Raw genomic sequence first — 17303 nt, 5'->3', positions numbered from 1 at the left:
TTCTACCAAAGATGCAGAATTTTTTTAAAATATGTTTATTAATTTAATATAACTAATCTTTACTCATTAGAAAAAAATCTATTAAGTCTAAGATCTGTTGGACTTTTCAGACTTTTCCTCAGTGGTGAATCAAAATAAATTTAATTGAATAGAAATTCAATTATCTGCTTTTAGGCTTTGCATATTGAACTAAAACTTCTAGAATAATATATAAATATTTCTTCTATATAATTTTTAATATATATTCAATAATATTATTTTAGTACATTAGATTTTATCATATAAATTACATTCACACTATAATATATCAACAAGTTATATCTACACGGATATTTTATTTAGAATTTTAACAAAAACGAGGTACCTCATCTACGTCATCACGTTTCCGTCTGTTTGCGTGAACTCTAAAGCGTATGATGTAGCAGGACGTGGCTAGCAAGGAGCTAGTGGCGGCACGACGTCCGAAATAGTCAAAAATCCTGATAAGAATTAGATTTACTTCATGTCAGAGTAAGTATATCGATCATTTTATATATTACTTTTAACATCATTGAGTGTAAACAGTTGTTTATATGTGTATTTTTTCCAAACTGAGCTCAGGTTGCTTACCTCTAAAGCTAATATCGTATTTGCTAATAAGGCTAGCTAGTCAGCAGACGTTCAAATTCACATCGTGACAACCAAGCTTTGCCGGTGTTTCACCTCAAGCATTTTAAAATGTTTTTCCCCCACCTAGCCGCCAGTTCAAGGCATTATAATCCTCTATTGTATCGGATTTAGTGTTAAAAAGCAAATAACCAGCCACGTAGTTAACACGAGCTTCGGCGCTTAGCTGAACTTGTGCAAGGCATGCTGAGGAAGAAGGTGGAAAATATCTTTAAATGGCTTCTTTTTAAACTGGGTCAGTCCGCAGCAAACTGGGACAGCACAGACAGAGGTGTTGGGGATGTGTGTCCCTGAGGAGATGCACATATGGAGGATGTTTTGCCGCTGATTCAAGTGTGTTGTGTGAAAATGATAACGTTTCCATTGCACGGGTTTTCTGCTTTTTATTGTGCAAAAGTTCTGACTTCCTCTATTCAGTAGTCCACCTTTAAAAGTAGCTTTATTGTGTGTTACAGGTTAAAATGCTTAATAAGTTTAAAAGAGTACAAATACATTGTTTTGCAAAAATACATGATTTATTTTTCTCTTTCTGTCCTGGTCAAGATATTTAATTTTTTAGACAAAAACAAAGAGAGTACATTTTAAAACAGAAGTTTTATTTATATGAGTGAAGAAAGCTATCCAGACCAGGTTTGCCAGAATTTTAAAATTTGTGATAATTAAATGTTCACAAGCCACACCCTGGCATGATCTTTGCAATTAGGAAAAATCTTAAATAGGACCAGTTTGACACGAAACAGACGAAAGCTCTCAAGAAGCAACAAATCATGTGTACAACCAGCAAAGTTATTTTAAGCTGTTACAAACCGGTTTGCTCTTCAGTGAAAACCTCTGCAAAATGGAGAAAACATTTATCACTCTTTCCAAGAGTGTCTGGCATACCAAAATTACACCAAACAGGGAATTAAAGAAGAACCCAAAATGACATCCAGGGCTCTACAGCTCACAGTTAAGTTTCATTTTTCAACGCTGAACAAGAGGCTGGGAAAAAATGGAGACTTTTATGCAAAAACAACTGCACAGAATAAACCAAGTAAATGTAATATTGTAACCAAGTAATATTGTAAATTGGCAAACAACCAACTACGCCTGTCGGAATAATCAATAAATCAATTAATTGCATGGTAAATTAAAACAAGGTCTCTCAGTTTTCCTCTCTTTCTATGAAAAACTGGACAAAAGTTTCAGTCTGGTACTTTGGTCTCGACTACCTTTTTGTAATTTTTCTTACAGAGGCTTCTTAGTTTGTTTTATTTGTTTACTTATTTTCAATATTTAAAATGTCTGCCAGATTTAAATGTTCATTAGAATCTAAAGTTTATTGATCTTTGCAAATGTGTTCTTGCATTATCATGCCATTATCTTTTATATTACTTGAAAATAGTCTCAAAACAACAATTTTATTGTCTATTGAAACAATTTCTGGGACAATATGTTGTTTGTTTGATATTGTGACAGGCCCACAACCAATGAGGTAATTCATATTAATATCATGGATATGGGAATGGTACTCTTAGCCACTGATTGGTTTGTTTGATAGGTGCCTTTCCTTAAATAAAGGAAATTCTTTTAAAAAGTATTCGTCCAAAATATGTCTACAATAATAGTATCACTATTATTATTTACTCTTTTGTCTGATGCTAGAAATGAACTAAAACTAAATAAAACGCTTTTTATTTTTAGGCATTGTATGTGTGATTTTCAGAAGATAAATCGCTTTTGCCAGATGTGAGACATCGGCAAAAGATCAAGAGCTGAATGGAAACATTTGAGGCCTTTCGTGTGTGAGGTTGGTACCAGTTCATCTTTAAAAAGAACTAGTTCCATGTTCAGTTCACCCAGGTGAAAATGAATCAATTCATGTTCATAGATGTTGACAAATATATGAATAACCACCGAAACATTTTTGGATATCGAATCCAATAAAATACATTATTTATTTTAGTCTTTTTTTTATTATTTATCCTAAATAAAAGCCACTAATAAGAATATTATTGGCCACAAGACAATAGATAGTTGGTAATTTAACTTAAAAGCTGAAAAAAAATGTGTGCAAAGATTAATTTGAAGTAGTAATTGATTATTCTGTCATTAATTTTGACCATTAATCGGATTAAAATAAATTACATATTTTTTATTTATCCTTGAATCTTTTTTACACAAGATTTGGAATATATTAAAATATGTAAATAATTCAGTTACTTTTTTTGAATAAGAAAACTTTTATTGTCTAAAATGCAATAACATTTCTTTAATGAACATTTATACATTTTATATATATATAAATCTATATATACATCCTTTGCACGGTTTTTGACTTAATTATGGCTCTGACTGTTATTCTTTCATCAAACTGCCTTTTTTGAGGTTATATACTCCAGTTAACAATTAATAATTTGCTAAATCAGTTGATGATTATTTTAATAATTGATTAATCACGATTAATGTAGTTAATTGTGATTACCAGTATTTTGATTAATTGCTTTAGCCCTAATTTGTATCTTTGCTCATATTGATGTGATTATCATGACTTACAGCTTTAATCACCTGAATGTTATTTGGCACAAGAGACGGGGAAAAAACCCACTGGAAATGAGATGAAGTCTAAAATCTGCTGTTAAATCAAAAAAAGATAATTTTTAAGGGTTGGTCATTACATGCTCATAAACAGGGCGTGTGGATTCTACAGATTTAATAGAGATAAATGATAGAGATGTTATTAAAGTTGCCTAAAACCCGTTTTTTCTGTTTGTGTGTGTTGTGTTTAGGAGGTTGTGGGTTGTGTACCATGGGGTACGACGTTACCAGGTTCCAGGGTGAGGTGGATGAAGACCTCCTGTGTCCCATATGCAGTGGAGTACTAGAGGAACCAGTGCAGGTACGCCGTGTTTTCAGAGATTAACCATCTCAAAATATTAAAGATTAAACTTTTTTTTGATTTAGGCGAGTTAGGAAACCCAGAATTATTTATTTTCACTTCTTCAAAATCAGAATTTTCATCCATATTGAGATTAATGTAACAGGCTGCAAAACCCAGATGATGATGTCATTGCTCTAATCTTCTGTTAATTTACAATATTTGAGGTAAATAAAGATGCATGTTAACATAAAATAAACTGTTTGTGACATTCTAGGAAAATGAAGATTTTTTTGCAAATTATTTATAAATTACAACTAAACCGAAATATTAGAACCACTTCAATGTGCAGCTATTACATCTTTTTCCAGAACAGTTGTTTTTGTAATAACTTAACCAGTTATTAGAAGCTTTTTGTTTTTATTGCATCTGGACATTTTCAGTAGCACGTTTTTTGCTGAATCTGCTTCATCTATTTTTACTGCTGCAGAAAGAAAAACATCAGCTCAGCTGCAGCACAAACATGATATTTTGTAGCATCAACTAGTAGAAATGTTACAAATAGAGCAACTCTTTTAAGCAATGGAAACCTGTCTTTGTGCTGCTTCTGTTTTCAGCAGCAGGCTCTCATTCAGATGATATTAAGTTAAATTCAAGCTTACAAACATTTACTTCCCAATCTATACTTCATTTTAGACATTAGACTTATAATAGATAATTCAGCTCTGGTAAAAACTAAGAGCGACTGCAATGAACCCGACTGAAAACCTCCTGGTTTTCCCACCAAATACTGATTCCTGAACTCTTCCTGAGTTAAAACATTCGTCTTGTTGTTTCTAAATGAATGTCACCTTGTTTTCTTTGCATTATTTGTGGTCTGAAAGCTCTGCGTCTTTTTGACCATTTCTCATTTTCTGCTAATAAATGCAACATTTCTGCTTGGGATTTCAGAAACATGTTGTCAGTAGTTCACAGAATGAAAGAACAATGTTCATTTTACTAAAACATATTCCTATAAAAAGGAAAATCAGATAAACCATCATTATAAGTAGTCTTCATTTTTTCCAGAGCTGTATGTCATTCCAAAAAGTAGTGATACTCTTGCTTGAGTATGAAGTAAGAAATGGAAAAATTTCAGAAACTGAAACTTTTCAGTGCATTTAATTTCAAGCACTGAAGACATTTGACATGAAGAAATTATCTAAAAAAAATTTTATTCAAGTATTTAGCAAATGCGTAAAATGTTGGTAATCCCAACTAAGCTTAAAAAATAAATATATTTAGTTTCAGCTGTATTTCTTAATCTTATAAAAGATATTTTTTCTGCTCTGTTTTTCCGTTCAGGCTCCACACTGTGAACATGCCTTCTGCAACGCCTGCATAACCCAGTGGTTTGCCCAGCAACAGATTTGTCCCGTGGACCGCACAGTAGTGACGCTCGCCCACCTGCGGCCCGTGCCCCGCATCATGCGCAACATGCTGTCCAAACTCCAGATCAACTGTGACAACGCCAGCTTCGGCTGCACGGCGACGCTGCGGCTGGACCAGCTGCAGTCGCACCTCAAGGACTGTGAGCACAACCCCAAAAGGCCAGTCAACTGCGAGGAGGGATGTGGGTAGGTGGCAAAAAATAAATAAATACAAATGTTCTGCTGTTAGTTTGTGACTGTTGAATAATCTGCTGCTATTGAAGGCTTGAAATGCCCAAGGATGAGCTGCCCAACCACAACTGCATCAAACATTTACGGAGCGTCGTGCAGCAGCAGCAGACCAAGATCTCCGAGCTGGAGAAAACCGTGGCTGAGCATAAACACCAGCTGGGGGAACAAGTGAGACTTTTACTGACAATTTGGAAAACCTTTACATACAGAGTCTAATCTAGAGGCATCAGAGTAAAAGAATCTGAATTAGAGTATCGGAGAAAGACAACAATTACCAGATTAAAGTCATATTGTTACCAGAAGAAAGTCAGAAAATTACTAGAAAACAAAAAGATCAAAGGTTTGATATTTATTCCTTTGTTTAAACACATCTCTGGAAAAATAAAGAGAACCTCATGGATATTCCATCAATTATTGATTTCTGCACACTTCCTGATTTTTGTTTCTGGATTAATATCAACTTGTTTTCTTTGCAGAAAATGAGAAATAGTCAAAATAACAACAAAGATGCAAATAAATATTAAATTTTGCTTGGAATTTCAGAGAATTGTTGACAGTAGTTCCTAGAATGAAAGAACAATGTTCATTTTACTGAAACAAATTCCTATAAAGAGTTAAATCAGAGAAACTGATCATTTTAAGTTTCCGGACATGCAGCAGTTTTCATAATTATTTCAAAGTCCTGTAGTTGATGATAATTTTCATCTGTGTTAAAACATAAAGTTTGTTCTGTTTGTAAAACTGATGCTCAGCATTTCTCACTTTTTCATATTATTGAGTTTTAATTATCATAAAACTTTATTCTCCTAATATTGTGATTTATTCAGTAATATTATGAGTTTTTTCTTGTATTATTACATAAAAATATAATTTTATTCTTGCATTGTTAACACTTTATTCTCCCTATATTACAACATCTAGGTATTATTATGACTTTATTCTCATATTATTATTTTATTCTCATGTTCTAACTTTATTCTTTTTATTCACTCTTTGTTTCTCGTTATTACGTCTTTTTTTCTTGCCATTTTGACATTTTTTTCTTGTTTTACAATGACTTTATTCTCCTAGTAATTTGTTTATCTGAGCCCGACTCTGATACTCTTTGAGTGCAAATCTTGTGATTTTTTTTAGTTCAAGTCTGTTCATTTAGATTTTTCAGTCTGTAATTGAGTTGTTTTTTTTTTCCTGACCAGAAACGAGACATTCAGCTGCTAAAAGCGTACATGAGAGCGATCCGCAGCGCAAACCCGAACCTCCAAAACCTCGAAGAGAGCATAGAGTACAACGAGATCCTGGAGTGAGTAAAACTCCCGTTTTTCCTCCCAGTCGGTGACCTTTAGCCCGTCGCTGAGCTCGACTCCCTCTCGTTTCCAGGTGGGTGAACTCCATGCAGCCGGCCAGAGTCACCCGCTGGGGCGGCATGATCTCCACGCCGGACGCCGTCCTCCAGGCCGTCATCAAGCGCTCGCTCATCGACAGCGGCTGCCCGCTGTCCATCGTCAACGATCTGATCGAGAATGCCCACGAGCGGAACTGGCCGCAGGGACTGGCCACGCTGGAGACGCGGCAGATGAACAGGCGCTACTACGAGAACTACGTGGCCAAGCGCATTCCCGGCAAGCAGGCGGTGGTGGTGATGGCCTGCGAGAACCAGCACATGGGCGAGGATATGATCCTGGAGCCCGGCCTGGTCATGATCTTTGCGCACGGAGTGGAGGAGATCTTATAACCCACCCAGAGACACGGGGAAGTTTTGCTTTCACTCATCAGAGTGTTAGAGAGGTTCGTTTTTTTAAAATCCTCTTTAAAGTGAAACCTACAAAAGAAAATCTGGCTTATTTAAAACAAAATCTTAGGCTCACTCCTAAGCTTGATACTTATGCCTTAAAGTAAGGACAAAATACTTTATAAACCTGGAGAATATAAACATAATCTGATGTCTAAGATGAAAGGTGATGTTTACAAGGTTTATATCTAGTGCATTATATGATCTGATTGTTCTGCTACTAATATAGTAATAAGCTTAAACCTCCATTTAATGCCCTCGCTTGTACAAATGCTTGTAAATACAAATACTATATTGAATTCTAACTGTAATACTCACCACTGTAATTAGGTTGTGATTTTGCTTCATTCAGTTTCCTGTGAATATTTCACAAAACGTCTTGCTTTCCGCTTTAGATTGTTCAGACCTTCTGTGCCATTTGTTTTATTTATTGTTGCCTTTTTTTGTTTCTTCTTTTGCAAACATGATTGAAGATGTTACCGTTTAATGTATGGGAAACTGCCTTTTGGTGAATTTGAAGTTTGTTGCTGGAAGTTTAAAGGAAAAAAAAAAGTTTTCTTTGTTGCCTCTGTTGTACATATGGTGTGTTTGTGTGTCGGGTCCAGTTCAGGTGTTTAATTTGCAGTTTAACATTTGAAACGTCACTCAGTGCTATAAAATTAAAATAGATCACTTCTTTTTTTAATTTTTTTTTTAGGTGATTTATTTTCAGAATGAATTGTTGAAATTGAGGTTTTTACAGTTTTAGTGACGCTCTACAGCAAAACACGGTCTTTGAGATTATATAGATATTTGTGGATTCACAATAATGCTTTACTATCAGTCACTTGCTGCTGTAGTGAAAGGAACAAAACGTCAGATGAAGATGATATAAAAGCTCCTACGGGCAGATTGCCCTTCGCTTTATTCCTTGTTCATGTTTTTTTTATTTTGTCTGTAATGTACGGTGTTGTACAGACGAGTAATAAAACCTTAAACCTCATGTTTTTATTATTTAAATCACAACCTTAAAGGATCTGCATCGCATAAACTTTAAATCGCGTTGTGATGTTTCTTGACCAAAAACATACCTGGATTGTTGCTTTTATTCATTCATGCATGTTTGGGAAATCTTTTAGTCTCCATAGCAACCAGTCAGGTGTTCAAACATTTTGGAGGGGCCCCACTCGGCTCCTTCAGACTAGCCAGGAGCAGTTAGCAAACACCTGCTGAGCTCGTTATATGTGCTGCTTTTTGCAACGCAAGGTAAAAACTTTAAAAGGGTTCATAGAGGAGCCATGTTGTGATGACTTCCTATTTTAGAAAGAGCAGGAGTTTCTTAAAGAGACAGAGCTCAAATGTCAAAACCTTCAATTACAGAGTCACATTTAGTTACTTGTGAGGCCAGTTCAAAGAGCTGTACATAATAAAAACACAAACATATATTGTGAAAACCAGTGATAGACGTTGCTTTTTGTCTTTGTTAAAAAATATTATGTCGGTCATTTTGTAAAGTGCCACATATATATTTAATATATCCAACTTTTTTAAATCTGGAGGTAAAATAATTAACTTGATTGCAGATGTAATTGTTACTCAAAAGTAGTCTTACTTATAAAATATGCTTACTCAAGCTACTTTTCTCAAGAGAGAAAAGTATTCAGTAAAAGTACAGAGTACTCAAGTATTTAATATTTAAAAATTATGTTGTCAGACAGACCAAAATATAACAATATGTGGACATTTGGCATTTTACAGATCAAAATGACAATAATTCATATAAGTAACATAAAATAACCAAGTTAGACAATTTTTTTATTTCCAAAATCAGTTTCTTTCAATATCAAACTTTAAGGAAAATTGCAGGTGTCTTTGGTGAAATGTTGGTTAAATCATATTTGTTTTTATTTTGTGGGTAGAAAATCCAGAAGAATAGTGATACTAAATAACATTACTCAAGTAAAAGTGAAAAGTACAGCATAGTAAGATTCTCCTGGAAGTGTTGTTTTTAAAAATGACCTCAAGTAAATGCAACTAATTATTTCCCAACTCTGTTATAAAATGATTCTGCGAAAACACGGTGCAGTACCGACTTCCACCACAGCGTGTCCTTAGAGAGCCGGTAAACCCCGATGAGGACGTCAGAAGAAAACAAAGCGTTTTGAGTCAGTAGACTGTGAGGGCGTCAAGGAGCAGAGGCAGTGGGAAGTTAAGTGCTGCTGGTTCGGATTATAAAGCAGAAGAGGAAAGTTTCCCCAGACAGAGGCCTGACCTCGCTCATCCTCCTCTTCGTCGTCTCTCCCTGACGCCCACATGACTGTGTTATCCTCTCCCGACAGCCTCGTCCTCATTGTGGAGCCTAATCCCTCACTATTGTGATCACTGGAATGAGAAATCATGTGCTTCACCAAATACCGCGGCTCACTTATTATTCTCCGCCAACATCATTTGTCTGCATGGCGTTCAGCTCTCCGTTCTGCTGATGAACGTGTTGCAAGAGAAAATGCCTTAAATACTGAAACATGCAAACTACTCCAGATGTTTGCAATAAAACAAGCAAGGAACAATTTAAATTCCTCAATATGTTCCTGTGGTTTCCAAATCAATTGCAAAATACTGATTTCTAAACGATTCCCTTTGTTTATCATCTGAAGTTCATTATGAGCAGGGGTGGTCCAAGCGTGTTCAGTGCCCTGGGCAAACAACATTCAGGGGGCCACTGTGCCTACTTTTTCAACTAATCATGACATTTAAATTCAATTGCCTGTCAGGGACATTGTAGATGGGACAAAAGAGGAGTGAATTCAGTCAAAATACTCAGAAATGTTCTAGAAAAACTAGGAAATCTCTGTGCTTCAAAATTTAAATATTTACAAGAAAAATGTGACATTCATCCAGAAATTTTCTGGGAAAAAAATTAGATTTTTTTGTTTGTTTGAAAAGTTGATCCTTTTCTTTAAAAAAGAGAAGAAAATGTATAGTTTTGAGATTAATTTAATACCTTTTTCCCAAAAAATCTTTGAAATGTCAAAGTTTGAAAAGTTGAAAATATTTTAGTAAAAACTCAGAAATTTTTAGATTAATCTTAGAAATTAAAAAAAGAAATGTGAAAATTTCAGAGTTTCGAAAGTTGGACATAGAAAACATCTGAAAATGTCAGAAATTTTCTAAAATATTTGTAACAAACAGGCCTAAACATATTTCCAATCTGTGAAACAGCAACTAACTCTTAGAGTTAACAGCTGCTTAATTCAGTCCACGTGAAGTAATCATAGTTTTACCTTCCTGTGTTGCAGTTTAGTTTTAGAAGAATGAAAATCTTAAAAACTGAAGTTTGTTTTTTATTGAAAACCAAATATGTTACTGTAAGCAGCTAGCAACATTGCTCATGCCGCCCTGCGGGAGAAGCCGCCCTGGGCCGCTGCCCATACCAGAAACAGCCACTGCTCTTGAAGACCCCTGTGAGGTTCTGCTCTGATTCACAGTCAGAACCAAACGTTGTCTGGTTCTGGCAGCGTTTCTGGAGAATCTTAACCTTGTTCTTACTTACATTTAAGTAAGAACAAAAATGTACTTTCAGTTATGGTTTGCTGCATTGCACTTTTTACTTTTACTTGAGGAATATTTTTATACTCTTACTTTAGTAAAATCTCTGAATTCTTTCCTGAATGAAGAAAAAGCAAGAAATGCATGAAAAACAGACACAAACCCACAGTTTCAGCGAAACTCGTCTTACTTCTTGTTTTTCTCATGTCATTTCCAACCTGCTGGGCTTTTTGGCACTGGAAGTTCTTCACCCTGTTAGAACATGCAGCATGTTTGGATTCATGACTTTAAGAATTTGTCTCATAATGCTGAATCTGGTATTATGTAATCATGTTATTTATTTGTATTAGCTTTTGTTCTTTTTTAATACCAGAATTTGGACATGACTGTACATTTTTGTCTGTCTGATGGCATCGTTTTTAAATATTAAATGTTCTGATCAAATACTCAAGTTGAGTTTTACCCTTTTTGCTTTTACTTAAGTAAAATATGTTGAAGTATCTCAGTTGTTTGGCTCTCTAACCACCTCTGGTACTCCACTAACATCATTGGGTTTTTGTGCTTCAATGAGACTTTCAACAAGAGTTTCAGTTAGATTACCGTAACACCCGGTCTCGTATCTTTCTGAACTTTTTCTGAACCGCGCCTTGGTGGACTTTGAGAATTGCTTGGAATCATTGCCCTGTTTGAAGGTCCACAGCTTCGGCTTTCCCGATCCAATCCGTCTCGCTCGCTGCAGGTTTTCTGTGCCAGTGGGAGCCGAGCCGCCCCAGAGTGCTGAGGAGCTGCCATGCCTCACTGCGGCAAATGTCTTATTTCATGCTCAACATGCCTCACAAGTTCATGTTTTGATTTTTCAGTCCACAGAACAGAATCTCAAAGCCTGTTGGGTCGATTTATACAGTTCTGAAGAAATTGGAGCTGAGTTTTCTTATGCTTTTGCTTCAGGGATCAGGCACTGAGTGAATCATTACTGTACAGAAATAAAAAGATCTTTGCCAGCAGTTTAATGCAGCTGCAGTCCTGCAGCTTTTACATCAACTCAAGTTTATTTGTACAGCACATTTCAGCAGCAAGGCAGTTCAAAGTGCTTTACATCATAAAACAGAATGCAGAAACCAACTATGAAACAAGCAATAAACGTTACATTTTGGCAGATGCCATAATCAAAATCATCAATAAATATCAAATATGTTGATCAATGTTCCAGGTTTTTGGAACTGAGACGTGTAAAGAAACTTTTCAATCATACTGATCAGTTTGTGCCAAAAGAAAAGCTGTAATAATAGAGAAAACCTTCAATCTACACAGCTCAGCTGGATTTATATCCATCCATCCATCCATCCATCCATCCATCCATCCATCCATCCATCCATCCATCATCTGTTCACCTTTGTCTCTAGTGGGTCAGGAGGTGCTGGTGCCTTTCCAGCTACGTTATGGGTGAAAGGCGGCGTCACACTGGACAGGTCACCAGTCTGTCGCAGGGAGACACAGAAACAGACAAGAAAAACGACCACACACACATGCACGCACACGCGCACCCCCCCCCCCCCCCCCCCCCCCCCACACACACACAGGGAGAATTTAGAGAGACCGATTAACCTGACATGTTTTTGGACTGTGGGAAGAAGCCGGAGTACCCAGAGAGAACCCACGCATGCACAGGGAGAACATGCAAACTCCATATATATATAAATATAACTGTATTTCCAGATATATGCACACAAATGTTGTTGTTTTCCACACTAAAAGCATTAAGTGTTTCCTGCATTGATTTCCTTTAAGTGATTCTAATGGTAATGATTATTTTAACGAGCTCGACAGCTCCACAACGCCTGTGTGTGTGTGTGTGTGTGTGTGTGTGTTGTGTGTGTGTGTGTGTGTGTGTGTGTGTGTGTGTGTGTGTGTGTGTGTTGGCTCATGAGGAGGGTGTGCTCGCAGGCAGCAGCCGAGGCGGTGCTTATGGAGGGATATTCTCACTCACTCTCTGCCCTGCTCTACTTCACCGCTTCCACCGCCTCCGTGTGAAGTTGGCTGGCCGCTCTGCTCCTCGCCGGAAAGAAAGCAGAAAATAAATAATCATAAGAGATAAATAAAAAATAAAAAAAATCCCAGGATTTGTACCCGGCTGCTGGGCTGCACCACGACGAGCTCAAAAACAACGGAGCGTCGACAGACAGGTAAACGACCCGCTGCCGCCTGAACACGTCCGGACTCGCAATGATTGAAGTTTCTGCGCGTTTTAGCGGCAGATCAGCTCCAGCAGCGTACAGCGGGATTACTGCATGCGGGGGGCGAAAAAAACGGGGTTTGCGTTATAAATCCAGCGAGTTCTGCACAGGATCATATTGTGACAGCGGAATACTTGAGCAGACAGGCTGCACATGAATGCACGGCGCGCTGCCTCGTTTAAGGACATTATTTCAGTTCCTTCTGCAGACTGTCGCATCTACTTGAATTGCATTTGGTGCACCAAGATGTCTGATTTCTCTGGGACGCAACTGTGGGTTCTTTTCTGACACATGTCTGCATGATTAACAACCTGACAGATCACTAAGCAAACAGGTTATTTTTCCCATGTGATAGTATCTTATCAGAGTGACCCTGATGCGTGGTTATGCGTGTTGCAGGTTGTGTTGCTGTACAAGCTGCAACCTCAACCAAAACACATGAAACAACCCAGGGGCAGGTGGAGGTGCTGCTGGTGGGCATTTGTCAGAAAATCCTTCCTAGTTGTTGGGAAGCAGGCGTTGGTATTGACTGCAACCTCTGGGAGCTCATTGTTTACTCACTGCTCCCTTTTCAGTGTCTTCTGACAGTAAATGGTGAGTCTAACTTTCAGTCTTTGCACTGACTGGAAAAGGTTTTGTTGCTGACATCCAGAGATTTTAAAGTCAGTGAGTTTAACAGCTTTTCTTTACTTCAGCCGTGATGTTGCTACATTTGAGGCGAATTGCCTGAAAAACCAAGTTTTGTGACCTGTTCCCTGCTAAATGTTTAGAGATGTGAAACTGGTACAATCTGAGAAATGACATTGGTGGTTGCTATGTGTATGGATTATTTCACTTCTCTATAAGTATATCATATATTTATCACTCACTTCCTTTACTATGTCATCATGCTGCAGGAATTATGCGTTGATTGATGATGATTAATTCAACATTAAAATTTTATAAAGGGTTTGTTGTGGCTGTAGCCCAGGGCTACATGTTTTTTTGTTGTTGTTTTTTGAATGATTTATTTTTCTACCTTTATTCATGTATTGCAAATAGGTGGTTTAATATTGTTGAGTTTCTATTCATAAAATTGTGAAGTTATAAGTAAAAATTTCAGTGACTGTACAATAAATCAATTAATCACATGATAAATTAAGATTAATTCACTATTATTCATTCTGGTGTTTAATGATTTGCTTGTAGAAACATCAAAATCCAATTTTATTTAAGGTTTTGGTCAAATGTGACATTTATTTTCAGTTGTTTTTTTTTTATTTTGAATATTTATAATATCGCCCAGTTACAGTGTTTTGTGTTCTTTACAAAATAAAAGCTTTTTGATCGTTGAGAAGTTGAACTTGCATATTTATGCCATAGTCAATATATTACTTGAAAATACGACATTTTTTGCTTGGAATTTCACAAACATGTTGTCAGTAGTTCATAGAATAAAAAAAAAAATGTTTATTTTACTCAAACATAAAACTATAAAAAGTAAAAATCAGAGAAACTGATCACTTCTTTTAATTGGAAGTAATTGTGATAAACAATAATATTGTTGTTTTGAGTCAGTTTTCAGTTAAAGTGACATTAATGGCCTAATAAAGTGAGAGAACATAATCAAAGCTCAACCAGCTTTAAATTATAACACGCATTTAACACAGGAAATGGGAGACATGTTAAATATAAAAGTAAATACAGAAAAAAACAACAAAAACTAAAATGAATTTTGAAGTTTTTCTGAGACCAAAGCACCAGACTGAGGAGTTTTGGTCGTTTGGTTTTTGGTAAAAAGGGAGAAAAACGGTGAATCTAGCAAATGGAAATTATTGAGCTTGTCGATTAATCAATTTATTGCAACAGTTTGTGTTAAAAACTACAAACTGATTAATCTCTCTGACAGCTTTTGAAGCATTTAGGTGTATTTACAGCTTTGGAAAACAATCAGAGATCACTTAAAATGGTTAGTTTCTCTGATTTTACTTTTTATAGGTTTATGTTTGAATAAAATTAACATTGTTCTTTTTTTTCAATGAACTACTAACAACATGACTCTGAATTTCAAAGCAAAAATTTAGATGCAGCGCTTTCAGACCTCAAATAATGCAAAGAAAACAAGTTAATGTTCATTTAGGAACAACAATACTGATGTTTTAACTCAGGAAGAGTTCAGAGGTCAAGAATAACCAGGAGGTTTTCAATGGGGCTCTTTATTTTTCCAGAGCTGTGTGTCTTTCTGCTCTGCAAAGTGTCCCTCTGGGCTAACGGACCTTTTATAGTAAAGGAGTTTCCCCACGTTGGTGCAGGCAGTGAGTCACAGCAGCATCTGCGTGTTGAATGCAGTTTGGTGTCTATTTTTGAAGGCCTGCCTGTGTCGGGGCAGGTTGCGTAGTTGCAGGGGCAACACTCAAAGCTAACCCCTGGCTCCCTCCCCTCCGCCCCGCGGATCCTCCTACCTGTTAGTCACTGTGCGTTTGACGGAGAGCAGCTGATGGAGGGAAACTCTTTCCATAGCAACCGTGCATGTCGGTCCTTCCCCTCCATCAAGCTGATGCAATCTGCGCTCACTTCACTGGAGAGAACTGTTGTAGTTTCAGGACAAAAACAAAAGACCAGCACTGTTTTTTTTTTTATCTTTTCTTTTTTTTTTTTTTTTGTTCAGAAAACCCCAAACAGTGTTTTCCAACCACAGGATGATGACAAAGTTGGTGGCTTACACTCTGCAAGATTTGCAAAACAGCAGATTTCCTTCATACGAGCCGTGGGTGTTGAGAGAGCTTGTGCAAACATTCAACCACTGCTGGAAAAAAGGTCGTCCCCAAGAGAAGGGAACCGTTTCATTTTTTTCTCTTTAATAAGCACCGTGCCTCAGGGTTGTCACCGTAATATCTGCTATTTAAGGAAACCCTGGTGAGAACATGTTGTGTTTTACGTGGAGCAACAACTTGTTTAAACACAAATCACATCTCAAGCTGCGTGGCAGTGAATGGGTTCATTCTTTGCTGGCATCTAGATCACGAACATCTACGCAAGAGAAAGTTTTCCATATAAATGTTTCTACAAAGGAACATAAACAGTTCCCTCATAAAGCACCTGACATTTGATTATCAGTCCAGCAGCTTGACATTAGCGAGAGCAAACAGTCCGTATTTAGTCTTTCTCAAGCTGCTGAAATACCTAACTCACCTCCGTTTACACATTCAGCTGTTTTCAGACAAGCAGCTCTGAATATATTACGCTATTCATTTCTCCTCATACATGGATCGGTTCTTCCTGTTCTCCATGTTCTGGCCGGCCCTGATGCCCCCCCAGCATGCAAATCATTATCTAATCAGGAAGAGAGGAATCAGATTACTCCGATAGGATCGAGATCATGTTGAAGCCGACAAAAATGATGATGGCGCTCGTTGGTTGGTAGGGAGACAAAATGCAGCTGAAACAAGATATTTGCAGACGCTATAAAAGGACGCAACCTTTTTTCTCTTCCCATCTGATAAGAGCTGAAACCTCTCCCTGTTTCAGACAGGATTGTTTTTATTTTCTGAATGGCGTGTTTTTAAAACTGAAGTTCACAAATCCCCTCATTGGGGTGTTTAGTAATCGATTAAGAGCATGCAGAGTCAAAAAAGGCCATTTGTTGAAATAACAACATACTCATAGCAGTAATTAAACCAAAACTAGATAAGAATATACACATTTTTATAGATTTTGCATTTAGGATTAAAGAAAATCCTTTGTAATTCAGAAGTATCACAGTTTTAGATTCACCTGGTTCAGGTTACTCTGCAAAAACACCAAATATGATCAAGTATTTTTGTTTAGTTCCCAGTAAAAACATCTTATTACACTTGTAATAAGACAAAAATAACTCAGGTAATTTTCAAGCAAGATATCAGAGCTTGTTTTAAGTCAATAATTCTTGAATATTGATAAATAAAAGCAGATTATTTCACTTATAACATGCAAAAAATGTCTTATTAATAAAATGATCTGCTAGTGCAGTTAGTATTTTTTTTAAAAACATTTGTAAAATGTACTGTTAAGTTAGTTTTATCTTATTCCAAGTTTACTAAGTTATTTGGACAAAAAACTAGAGAAAATTACTTGGTAAGATTTTGTGTTTTTTCAATGTGGGTTAAAAATCTCTTTTGTTATTCAATTAATAATCATTTAATGCAAAAATAAGGTATCTACAAATGATCAAGTTTACAAAAAGAATTATATGTTGTTGCATTTTACCCAATAAGGTTTATTTTTATATTTGAAAAAGTAACTTGATATCCAATTAATCAATTAATAATCAAAAGAATAATTAATTATTAAACAGCAGTTATTTACATACCTGTAGATGATTGTTTGATGATGTCACACATAGGTGTGACATCATGGAAAATTAAAACAGGCAGCAGATCATGAAGACACTTCCAAAAGTATGTTTCATCTTGGAGGACCAATTTCCAGACACCTGAAGATGTTTTGTTCATGTGTTTAAACAAATATGTGCTGGAATAAACACCAAGGATGGACGTGTTTTGATGCATTGTGTGTTCATCAGCCCTGCAATAACAGCAAAAACGTTTCTGAAA

At 36.4% G+C, this 17303-nt stretch overlaps 1 protein-coding gene across 1 annotated transcript; it reads left to right on the top strand.

Moving 5' to 3' along the window:
* The first annotated feature begins 404 nt into the window (after window positions 1-404).
* rnf41 (ring finger protein 41) lies at window positions 405-7955 on the top strand. Its single transcript, XM_055046400.1, has 7 exons — window positions 405-510; window positions 2350-2455; window positions 3435-3544; window positions 4868-5139; window positions 5217-5352; window positions 6381-6484; window positions 6562-7955. Exons 3-7 carry the CDS (start codon window positions 3455-3457, stop codon window positions 6914-6916), a joined length of 957 nt encoding a protein of 318 aa, XP_054902375.1. The 5' UTR covers window positions 405-510; window positions 2350-2455; window positions 3435-3454; the 3' UTR covers window positions 6917-7955.
* The last annotated feature ends 9348 nt before the right edge of the window (window positions 7956-17303 follow it).

Source organism: Poeciliopsis prolifica, unplaced genomic scaffold (genome assembly GCF_027474105.1).
Source record: "Poeciliopsis prolifica strain line A6 unplaced genomic scaffold, Auburn_PproV2 SCAFFOLD023, whole genome shotgun sequence".
Taxonomy (NCBI): Eukaryota; Metazoa; Chordata; class Actinopteri; order Cyprinodontiformes; family Poeciliidae; genus Poeciliopsis; species Poeciliopsis prolifica.
The sequence above is the reverse complement of the archived record's forward strand: the minus strand, read 5'-3'. Positions and strand labels throughout refer to the sequence as shown.